The sequence below is a fragment of the Camarhynchus parvulus genome, chromosome 1 (assembly GCF_901933205.1).
Source record: "Camarhynchus parvulus chromosome 1, STF_HiC, whole genome shotgun sequence".
NCBI classification, from domain to species: Eukaryota; Metazoa; Chordata; class Aves; order Passeriformes; family Thraupidae; genus Camarhynchus; species Camarhynchus parvulus.
Window position 1 is genome coordinate 99,575,784 of NC_044571.1, and position 12,005 is coordinate 99,587,788.

Genomic DNA, 12,005 nt, shown 5'->3' on the forward strand with positions numbered 1-12,005 from the left:
TCAATAGCAATGAATGTAATAGGTTAAAAAAATTGGTTTGGTCTTCCAAAGCCACATTCTGTGTGCAGTGCTGTCTCAGCACCTGCAGTCCTCCCCAGTGGAATCCAGTGCAACTCCTTTCCTTTCCTTGTATGCCATGCCTGTTAGCTGGGCAGCTATGGAAGTGAAGGGAGAAGAAATAATGCATCTGAAATTACACAGAAATCCCAGTATACTGCCAGTATCCCTGCAAATGAATAAGTCGTAACAAATCCTAATGAGGTGTGGAGCAGGAAAAATATATCTAAGCTTTTCCAGGAGGAATGAACTGGACACCCTGATCAAAGTACACAATCACTTGGTTGGTACAAGCTGATCATGGGGATCCAGGCACAAGTCCAGAAAACAAGGAAGAGAGAGATCTGGTTAATAAGTAATTCCTCACCACAATGCAAGTTTGAACAACGAATACAGTCTCCCAACAATAAAGACAGTATCTCAGCTGAAACACTCTTCAGCGCAAGGATATAACTCCTTTCTCTCACCAAGAAGAAAATGAAAAACAAGACAAGTGTTGTTCCCAGGGAAGGAGAAGCCCAACCTTCCAGGTGTGCAGATAACAGTGCATTCAAACAGCAGAGGTTGCCAGCTTGGAAGCCCCAGCTCACCATTGCCTCTGTGCTCTCCAGCTTCTTTCTGACAGGGGCATTCTGCCTCACTGTGGGAGTCTGCCTTGTCCTGTCTGCAAACAGCGTCAGAGAAATACAGGTTGGTTTGGGAGTGCTATTCTTTGATATTCTGTAAAGTAGAAACCAGGCCAAGTTTGGAGAGAAAAGGCTTTGAGTTTTTGCTTTTGAATAAAGATGATAGCAATGGCTTTATGCCTTGGACATGTGTCCAGCAGCTGGTATTCCTGTGAAAATCTTCAGAGACAGTCGGTCATCAATAAAATCAGAGCACTGGGTGGTAATATCTGAAATATGGGTGATAATTACTGCCAAAATGTTGTCATTATCTTCTGGGGTTTTGAAGGGAAATAAGCAAATCCCTCAGAGAGTGTTTGACACTATAAGAACATATGTCTTTGCTGGGCAAAACCTTGAAATACAGGGAGCCCTAATGTTTAAATCCCTCCTGCAGAAAAGGTTAGTCAGACCTGTGATGTTATGAATAGACTCCTGTTTGGAGCCAACACTGAACACTACACCCAGGCTGTTCCATGGGGGTGGGCCATGATGCATGTGGGGATTTGGCAAGCATTGCTTGGTCAGCCAGCCCAGGGTGCAGGAGTGTTCTTCACTCAGCACTTCTTTGCTGAGGAGCAGACATGAAAGTTCTGCCACAGTCACCAAAAGGCTTTAAACCAGCTTTAAAATAGGAATACATTTTGTGGTTGTTCATTGAGGCCAAGTCCTCACTCTGCCTCATCATTGTCAACAGTGTTTTTGGCAGCCCAGGGTCACTTAGAAGAGAACAGCTCTGAGAAGCCTTGGACCTAAAACACTAACCTTTTCCTATGAGCATATGACAATAGCTTTGCTTGTTCACTTCTCTGACAGATAGATTATTCAGATAAATGCTCAGATTGTTCAAAGCTCCGTGAAAATTCCTCTAACTGGAATAAGGAATGCCACTGTTCTATTAATTTCACGCTAAAGGAAGATATATTGGTAAGTGGGTGCAAAAACCAACTCAAGTTGGCTGAGTACCACCTGTTACTTATATCCCTAAATGATAAAAGACAGTAATTCTGTTCTGTAGAGCTCCTGACTAAATTTGCTTTTTACTTTTTCAGAAGATGTAATGCTCAAAATTTTACACTTTTGCCTTTGTTGTTCATTTTGGTATTTATAATCAAGACCAGGCCCCTTGGTTGGGAGATGCCCAAGGAGAAGAAGGGGGTGGAGGAAATGGTGTTTGATTGTGGAGGTGACCTCTCTCTGTCTTTCTCTGAATCAGAGGCAAAACCTTACCCTTGGACTGGGATTGGTTGTTGCTGCCCTGCTAAGCTCTCAAGTGAGAAGGAAATCTGAAGCTCTGACCACTTTACATAAGTAGACCCCTGTAGTCATTTTTACAAGAGTTGTGCTGCTAATCCCCAAGGTCCTTGAAATAATTCAAGTCTAGCAATGTGATTCTGAAGTTTCTTTTGGAAAAAAATATCCTTCGTTTCCTTCCTTAAACTACCAGGTCGTGTTATTGAGACTGTTAAAATGCTTCATGTTCTGCCAAAGAGATTTTATACTTAGTATTGAATAAATGATCCCTTAAAATGACAGTGTAATTTAAAGTCACTTTAGGATTCTTCAGTGTTGAGAAGTCTGTTAAAATACTTTGCAATTCTCCAGATTACAGTGATGTTTGAGATGAGAAGTTAATTTAACTGAGTAATGGGTTTTTTATAGTTGCATAATTACCTTTCATGCATGATTTGCCTGCCCAGCATTCTTCTTTTAATGTGAAGGTTTTTGTGCACCTTCTTTTATGGAAAATGAGTGTCTGTCTCTGCAATATGACTCATAGTCATTGCAAGTTCATGGCCAGCCATGCCATCTTGAGTAAAATAATTATCAGGCATATTTATTTTAGGTTTTGTTTGGTGATATAAATTATGTTTAATTTTGTGCCAAAACATAAAAACTTACAGTTAGGGTAAAGATTAGATTCTAGCCCATGACTGCTGTATTTCTTAGGGTGTAGTTATGGACATTTTAATATGAGTACTCTCCTCCCCTCTTTTTTAGCAACTAATAAGATTTCTCATTGCCTTCATGAACTCTCCTTATTGAAGAGATTTATCCTTGGATTCTAGGGTGATGTTTTTATGTACTATGGTCTGCAAAACTTCTACCAAAACCACCGTCGGTATGTGAAATCAAGAAGTGACGCGCAGCTGTTGGGCCGAAATGTAAATGTGAGTTTTCTTTTTCTGTTGTGAGATCGGCAGCACTTCCAGCAGGTGTGCCTTTGACCATATGGAGAACCATAAGTGTGTTTAAGTGCCTCTAGGGAATAATAAAGTACAGATTTTCAGTGTTTGGTCACGGCTTTTATGCTTGTTGGGACATTATGCCTAATAAGTTAATAAGAGAGGAAGGTTGAAGGGGGGGGGTAAGTAAAAGATGTCAGTTGTGTGTTGCAGTTCTCAAACCTGCACCTTGTAGTGCTGATTAAAAATACATTGTCTTTTTCAAATAAATATACAGAAAGCTTTTCCTTCTTGTGATGTCAGTCTTCTTAGCCAGAAGTGTTTTAAACTGTGCTAGGGAATTGAGTTATTCCCTAGCTAGGGCTAGGGAATTAAGTTATTCTAAGTCTTTAGTTTTGCCATCTGGCTTTGGAAGCAGGCAAGGAGCAGGAAAAGGTTAGTTCTGAAATAAGTGATCATGTAGCATTCTAAGTATGCAATTCAGAAGTCTAAAGAGGGAGTAGACAGCATCACCTGCAGCAGACCTGCATAAGGAAACTGGAGAATGCAATCATGGCATTCAGGTTTTTACTTACAAATCTAAAGCATATTTTCTTTGGCTTAAAAGTAGCAATTCTTAATATACACATATACATAGTCCACATGTCCTTTCAGTATATATGATGTTTGTGCCATGGTAATCTGTTGTTTCTCTAAAATGCTTCTTACAACTCTCAAGACATGTTCCTCATTTCTATAAAATGCTTCTTAAAACTTTCCAGGTGTCCTGTCAGCTTGTTTGTTTGCATAAGGATGCAGCTGCTTTTGGCATTTGTGCCAATCAGATACACAGCTCATTGGAGTTACTTGAAAATGTTTCTATGCTGAAACCTGAAGATTTATAGTTTCTTATAAAATGGGGTAGGAAAGATGTGGTAAAGCTGAGGTGGACTTATGTTTTTCATTCTGTATCTTCATACCTCAAGATTTGGCTGTGTTGACCTGGTCAACTACATCTGCTGTTCTCCAGCATTAATTCAGCCCAGGTCAGAATTTAAAAGAAGGTAAAATAAGATGTTCTAGGGTAAGCCAAGGCTTCACTGGAACATTTTCAGTTGTAGCCATTTTTCAATAGCAGATCCCCAAACCTGTTTTTTGTAGTCTGGAGCTTGCAAGTCGGCAGCAGAATTTGGTGAAGACCTTAAGTTTCTGTGCCTAGATATGGAAGGTGTTCCTGAACTACAGAGCCATTCATTTGCTGTCTCTCTAATGTGACCAAAAGGTACTGGAGACTTAATTATTCAGTGGCTTTTCAGAAGAAGGCATGGGAGGACACCAATTAAAAGCAAACCCCGGGTCTGTGCCTGATTGTTGTGTGACCTTGAATGCAGATCCAAAGGAGCTACTGTGCGCCCTTCAGCACCTACAGGAACGGGACCCCGATGGCGCCATGCGGGGCCATTGCCAACAGCATGTTCAATGGTATGTGGGACAAACCTCTGCCCCTTCCTGATTCCCTCTTCAGACTATTCCCTTCCCCCAGACCAGGGCAGAGCTGGTACTGCAAGGCCTTCACTTTCTCCCATAAAAGGCTTTGTTTGGTGGTGCTGCTCTGGTGAACGTGAGGCTCTGCTTCCTAGTGTTTAGTAACTTGGCCCTTGTTTGGAAACTGAGGGAGATTGCTCATTTTCTAAGGCCCTCTTCCATCTGAGTCTACAGCAGGAGTAAGGAATTTAGGCCCTCTTGAAATAAGGAACAAGGATACAACAGATTTCATGTACTTCCTTGCTAAAAAGCACATTCCTGTACAGTGATGGGAGAGCCCAGATTCTGCCTTCCCACAATCATGTTCTTAGAAGGAGGGTGTCGTGGTTTTGGTTTGCTGATTTGATATTTCTTATCTAGAATAGTCTTTCTTCATTCACTTAGGGAGAAAAGTCTCTCTTGCTAATGTTATGGAGACTTCTCTACAAGAAAACATTTCTCTCATGGCTCTCAATTTCTACGAATAGCAGCTGCCCAGAGAAATCTGCAATCATGAGATCCCTCCCATTTTCCACAAGCTTTTCCCACAGCTGTGTTTATGGGCCATGTCAACTTATGGAGTACTGTTTTAAAGATGAGTTATTTAAAGGCAAAGGTTCTCATTATCTGTATCTGAAATTATCTTCTTCCTAGGAGCACAGAATCTTCATCACTCTTCTCTCCTTCTCTGTTCAAACCTCTCATAGGATCACAGCTACTTTAACATCTGCTTACTTTAGCATGGAGGCCTTTACTTGGTATCTACAATTTGAACACTTTCATCTCCCCATACTTCCATGTTGGAAAAAGTCTTTTCTCCATAAAATGTGCTAAAAAGCACATTCTTATACAGTGATGGGAGAGCCCGGATTCTGCCTTCCCACAATCATGTGCTCAGAAGGAGGGACTCTCCACATTCTCCACTTTACTTTGGATCTACCCAGTTTCATTTTTGTTCTAGAATGCTGGAAGTATACATAGTCTTAATTTGATTGTGGATTTGATCTTTGTAGTAATCTAGTGGGCATAATCTGTTTCTGAATACACTTGGGAGATTTCTGAATGTATCTTTGGAAGGAAAAGCAACAAAAAAATGACAGACTTTTCTCCACTACCCCATTTTTTTGTCTTCCAATTTCTACCACTCTTTGCTCTCACTCTTTTTTTAACCTGTTCCATGCAGCAGGCTTTGAGAAGGCAGCAGCTCTTTCCAAGCAGCTGTACCACCCACACCAGGGGACTTGTGAAAGCCAGTTGCATTCACTAACTTCTAGATCCATTTGATTTTCATCTGCCTGCTTACCCACCTGCTGCTGGAAGTGGGATTTACTGGGCTGGGCTTAGAACTAGGCCAGCAGAGCCCAGCTGTGTGCAGCCCACACTGTTCTGGAGCTTGTGAAAAGAGTCAAGACAAGAAACTGAGTAGGCAGAGCTCAGAGCATTGCAATTCCTGTTAATGAAGTGGTGACAAATAGCTGGGGATGTGGTGGGCCACAGAATGATCATTTTCCCAAAAGAGTTTTAAGGAGCTGTGTGAACACAGGTTTTATAGAAGGAAACAAAAAAAAAGTATGTTTTCATTGATACTTATGCAGCTGAGTTGTGTTTTTCATGTCTCCTCAAAGGCAAACCCTCCCCGTCTGTATCGTCTGATTGTGCCTGCCCATCATCCCATTGGCTGCCTAGGGATTTACAGAGCTGTTAATGTGTCCTATAATGTTTTTGCCTTATGCTAAACTAATCTATCTAGGAAAATAGTAATGGATAAAAACAAGTGCTATTCACCCACTGAAATTGGATGGCATGGTTAGGCACAATTTTAACTGAATGGTTTTTGATTTTGAAGAAAATGTTTGTGTCCAAGTTGGTAAGCAAGCTCTAACTGGCATAAAACTAAAGCAAATTTTTATTTCCAAAGGACTGGATACCCTTGATTGTGCTTTTATCTCCACCCTAGTCCCTGAAAATACACCATGTATAGCAAAGTTTTGGGACAACTGTCAAAGAAATTCATGGGGAAACTAGCTAGGACAGTAATTTCTGTAACTAGCTAGAGAGCTCAGAAAGAGATTTGCAAAGGTAGTCCCTCAGGAGTTGATGGACATGAGAAGCATGCACAACATACACAGGGATTGGTAGGAAATGTTCAGTCTTTAAAACTTCAGTTGTTCTAAGACTCTGGTACCTTAGTTCTTGTTGTGAAATGTGCAGTGCTCCATACACAGCCAGGATGTTCAGGTTTTCTATCCACTTGAAAGATGCTTCAATGTGCCATTTTTTTTGTTAGTCATGCTGGCAATTAGAATGACTGTCTTTGACTCACAGATGTTGCTTTTTGTATTCCCTGCAGATACAATTGATCTGTTTTACAATTACAAATCATCTGTGATTCAAGTGCCACTGCTGAAGACTGGAAACAGTTGGTGGACAGATAAAAATGTGAAATTTCGCAATCCTGAGTCATACAATCTCTCTTCTGCATTTGCAGGTAAGAATGGTTCTGCTGGCCGTCCTTATCTTTCAATGGCTTCCCTATCTCCCCCTTCATATGTCTCCCATTCTCAGAAAAATCACCTTTGGGAGAAATAGCAAGAAAGCAAGTTGAAGAAGCAGGGTTTAGAGGGTGACTGATAGCAGAAGACACATTTAGCCAAAATACCACTTTTTAACTTTTTTAATCAGTGACCATAGAAATTGAGAAAAAATGGTTTTGGAAGACTGAAGTTAGCCCACATCAACACCCTTCTTTATAGTTTCTTGTAATGCTTAATCTGTCCAGAGAAAGCAAGGAAGCAGTTGCTTTATTTTTTTTTTTCCTGTTGAAAACATCTGTGAAGGATAATTGCATGTCCCATCATTCCCTCATGCCTGTGCAGATTCTTGGGCAGTTGTGAGTCATGAGAGGCTGCCTTTGTCACTAGTTCTTTCAGACTTGTTTCCTAGGGCTGTTATGGTTGATCTCTATTGAGTTGGGCTAAAAGCTGCCTGTTGTGGATCAGGGCAGTGCTGAGCTGGGTGCAATATGCAGGAGCTAATGATCTAAGCCATGTTCATGGGACAGATTCTAAATGTCCTAAGCTGTGCCATTAGGCAGCAAAAAGGTGCCTTTCTGGTTGTACAGGAATATATGAATGTGTAAAAATTAAGGCAAGCTCCTCATTATAGAGAACATATTGCTTGCTCAAGAGACAAGAACCCAGAAAAAACAGTATTTTCACTTGTGCAAGGCACTTTGTTTCTCCTTTGAAGGAGAAGGTTCTAGTGTGTAGCATTGAAGATTCTAATGTGTAGCAGCCCCTGGATACTGTTAAACTGTTAATTCATGTTTGAGGCGAGTGTTTGTCCTCATGTTTGTCCTCATGTTTGTCTTCATGTTTGTCCTCATGTTTGAGGACATGCTTGGAGATGCTGTTTTCTAGCATATATATAGTTTTGGACAGTGTTTTATGTCTCTTCCACTCTTCATATTCTGCGTTGGTTGTGTGAGGCCCAGAATCTCAGCAAACACAGTTTTTACTGAGAGTGCCTTTCCTGCTTTGTCTCTTTGTGACCAGGGACAGCCAGACCTCCTTACTGGCAGAAGCCAGTGTACCTGTTAGATGAGGAAGATGAGAGGAACAATGGTTATGTGAACGATGACTTCATTATCTGGATGCGCGCGTGTCGGCCTTTGCCACGTTCCGGAATCTCTACCGGCGCCTCAGACGCGTTCAGCGCTTCGCAGAGGGCCTGCCAGCGGGGAATTACACCTTCCAGATTTCCTACAGTATCCTTTCGCATTCCCTAAGGCTCCCAGAGAGTTACAGTGACATGCAGGTGAATAGGATTTGTGTGGGCAACTGGCAAAGAAGCCGCGAGGAACACCCCTGTGTCAGGAGAGCCTCGAGGGATTTGGGCCATGTCCTGACTGACAAGAGCTTTTGTGCTGGTGATCTGCCCCCTCACAGCCAACAGTGGGGACTCTGCTGACTAAAGCACTCCTTTTGTCAGCAGGAGTTATGTCAACATGACCATCAATTTCTCTTCTTTCTCAGCTGACAGAAATGTGGTTGAAAATGTTCTGTCATGGTTCTATTCTGAAAGCTTCCATGGGAGAGATGAAAGGTAAACTCATATAACATTCTGGCTACAACATATTAGGTAGAGCTGAGCATTTACCCTCACAGAGACTATGTGGAATATCATGATAAGCTTCCCAAAAGGCCCATTTTCAACTGAGCTTTCATAGCAAATTACTGCAGTAGCAGTCCTATAAATTATGAATCTGAAATTTACAATGTTTTGAAGAAGGAAGTATTTCCACATGCGCACAAAGACTGTATCTAAAATAACTGGGTTTCTTACCACCAGCTGCCTATCACCTCCCAAAGACCAGCTGGGTTTTTGGATCCAGAATAGCAGAAACATCACCAATGAGTTAAAGGAGTTTTGGCAGCAAATGCAGACCTCAAAACTCTTTATGCCCTGGAAAGGTTTTTGAGCATTTAATGTACACTTTGTTAGTGAAATCTTAACATCCTTCTCTCAGATTTCCCTGTTACCAGATTCAAGGGGAGGAAGCATGTGATTCTTTCAACCGTGGTGTGGAGCGGTGGAAGTAACCCATTCCTGGGAATTGCCTACCTGGTTTCTGGCACAGCAGCAACCCTGGCAGGTTTTGTCATAACTGGCATCCACTTAAAGCTCAGGAAGAAGAAAACATACTTTCAGAAGCAATAAGGTTCACCTTTCTGAACAGAGACGGAAGTGTGCAGTGAACAAAGAAGGTGCAGCACAGACCTTTCAGTCTTTCCCCTGAACTCTGGACCATTTTCAGTGTCAGGTTTGGTGAATGTAAGCAAACTGAGGGGCAGGGCTAGTCTATCATCTGAAACCAAACTTACCTGAGGTGCCATTCTCATTAATGTACATGTGAGCCTAAATTTGTTTCCTAGGAAACTTGTAGTGAGATGGGCTTCAAACAGCAGATAGCACAGCAGATTAGAATTGCAATGGCAAAGACATTATGTGGTACCAATGTCTGGCCAGAAGTCAGGGTCCATATTAATTTCTTACTCGGCCCATAATTCAGACATTTCTCTTAAATGGAATGAGCTTTGGATGGGTAAAATGTGAAGCCTTGATCCAACAAAAAGCTTGAGTAGGCAGAACTTATTGCTAAAATCTGCTTGTGGGCCACGTACGTGTGCTTAATGGCTTGGCTTGGGTTTTATATATCTTTTTCAGGTATGCTGAAAAAACAACCAGTTTATACCAGTGCATTCACCCCAGTTTGACACCTGATTTGTGGTTGAATACAGGGCATTTATCAGGAGTTCGGAGTTTGGTTTGACCAAATTTATTTGATTTATCTAGCAGCTGAGAGCTGGAGGGCATCCAATCACTTATTTGCAGTTTTTAAATTATGGTTCAATACAAATCCTAAATTAAAAGCTCCTTTAATGCAAAATATTTTAGCAGAACCATCTACTTAATTTAACTATTAGGCCAAAATTGCACTCCTACCTATCCCATGGGAAAGTTCACAAGTTCTTACATGACACAGAATGGTAATTTATTGTCAATAAAAAACAAAGCACCAGAAAATCCATGAATTTAAAGTGAACATTGCAGTTCATTAATGGGTTCATCAATTTTTACATTTCATGTTCAAAATTTTACACATTTAGGACTTATTTCTAGTCTCACAAAATGAAGGAACAGCACTGAAGAATTTAGGTCAAGCATACCATGGTAGGTGTGAATTTTTTAAAATCATTTTTCTGTTGTAAAAGTGCAAGTGGAATAAAACACTTTCAATTACTTTTGTAAGTATTTTGTGTGTCTTGCCTCTCTCCTAAAAAGCCTTCTCACTAGAGCAAGAAAGAAATCACAGACTGGAGCAGGAGAAAGGGATATGGTGCAGGGAGCCTGCGAGCCACTGTCAAGGCATCTGCTTTTGAGAGTGTCTGGGGCTGGGCATGTGCTGACCTGTGACAGATGGCCCTTGCTGAAGGGGTTGGCAGCACAGAAGGTGCAGTTTCCTTGAAGTTCTGCTTTGAAGCTGAGCCATGAGCAGCAGAAGGGGAGCTGCTCTATTCCCAGCCCAACCTGGGAGGACAATCCTGCCCCACCAGTGCTTTGTGCTGGCCAGGAAAGGTTACTGTTCCCTCTGCTCTTCCTGCTCATGGCCAATCACCTCCATCCTAAAGCCGCAGAAATTGGGTTCCTGCACCTTGCACCTGGATCTGTCAGGAACTGTGCAAGAACCCCGCCCCTCACTGGGTTTGACAAGACAGAGCATGAAGCAGGACATGCAACAACGCTTAAGGTTGTTAGTTTAAATCACTTTTAAGTGTGGGACATGCTCCTAAATCTTTTCAGTCCTTTTGAAAATGTAATCCCATGCAGCTCTCTGAAAAGCCCTGATGGAATTTCCTGACAAAGCTGAACTTGTTTTCTGGCTCCTAACAGACCATGGGAACTTTGTTACTTTTCTCTTTCTTTTTTATGGTTTTTTTTTTCATTGTCTGAGAAACTGACTTTCAAGAAATGATAGGGGTGGTTTAAGTCACGATGCAATTGTCACTGATTTCATTTTTTCATTAAGTAGCTGGTAAAAAAGTTAGTAAAAGGAGACTGAATGATGAGGTATGCATTTCAGCGAGTCAGTGTCTACCAGGAAAAAAGTTATCCAGAAAACATAGCCCAGCAAGTAGTGTTTGCCCATTATCTCAAAGAGGTTTTTGCAGGAACCTCTTCTATTGAAATGTAGATTGTCTTCAAACCCCTCCATAGAGAAGACCTGTCTTCAAACAAGTCTTTCTGTTTTTCCAGAAGTTGTCTAAGACTTTGTTTATAAACCCAAAATCCCATTTTTCATCTTACCACAGCTTTAAACATGCCTTACATCTTTCTGGTACCCTCTGAACAGTGTCCTTGGAAGCTGCTGCTTCAGCTCCAGCTGTTCCTGTTGTTAGCTCTGAGAAGCTCTGCAGTGTCTGGCTGGTTCAGGGTGGTGCTGCCCACACCAGAGCAATGGGAATGGCAGGTCTGATTAATTCCTCCCAGCAGACAGAATCTGCCTTGCTCAAAAGGGTGGAAAATAAGTGTTAGCAACCTTCTTATGCTTCCTTTTGTGCCAGCACTGCAGCCACACTGTGGGTCTGCCCCCTGTGCCAGAGCTGGGGGTACAATTGTACCTTCTCAAGAAAGCTTTGCGAGTGTGCTCCTCACACTGGGAACACTTCTCTATCTGCATGAAATGTTTATTGAATTCCTTTATGCTGCTGCTGCTCTATTCTCCTTCGTGCAGGTGCTGGAACAGAAGTGAGAGGCTGGGCTGAAGGACTGGCCTAAGCTAACAGAAAGATGGTAAAAGCCATCATGAACTGCTCCTCACTGTGCCATATCCCAGGGGATTGTCCCCTTTTGTCAGCTGCTGATAGCAGCAGGAAGCACAAGTCCAGGCAAATATCCAGTGGGATTTTGAATTCATTTATCCTGGCTATTAGGAGATCATTAGGTCAGTTGGATCAGAGAAGGCAACACTGAGGTTTGGAGGGAAGGGTTTTGAAGCAACCAGAGATGTTGCACTTTTCCTGAGATACAAACT

General features: G+C 41.8%; 1 protein-coding gene across 1 annotated transcript; it reads left to right on the forward strand.

Moving 5' to 3' along the window:
* The first annotated feature begins 400 nt into the window (after nucleotides 1-400).
* On the forward strand, nucleotides 401-9,130 carry LOC115906625 (cell cycle control protein 50C-like). Its single transcript, XM_030953955.1, is given in 8 exon segments — nucleotides 401-747; nucleotides 1,539-1,649; nucleotides 2,792-2,893; nucleotides 4,279-4,369; nucleotides 6,762-6,899; nucleotides 7,966-8,066; nucleotides 8,069-8,177; nucleotides 8,940-9,130. Coding segments are annotated over 8 exon segments (1,056 nt in total). The 5' UTR covers nucleotides 401-534.
* The last annotated feature ends 2,875 nt before the right edge of the window (nucleotides 9,131-12,005 follow it).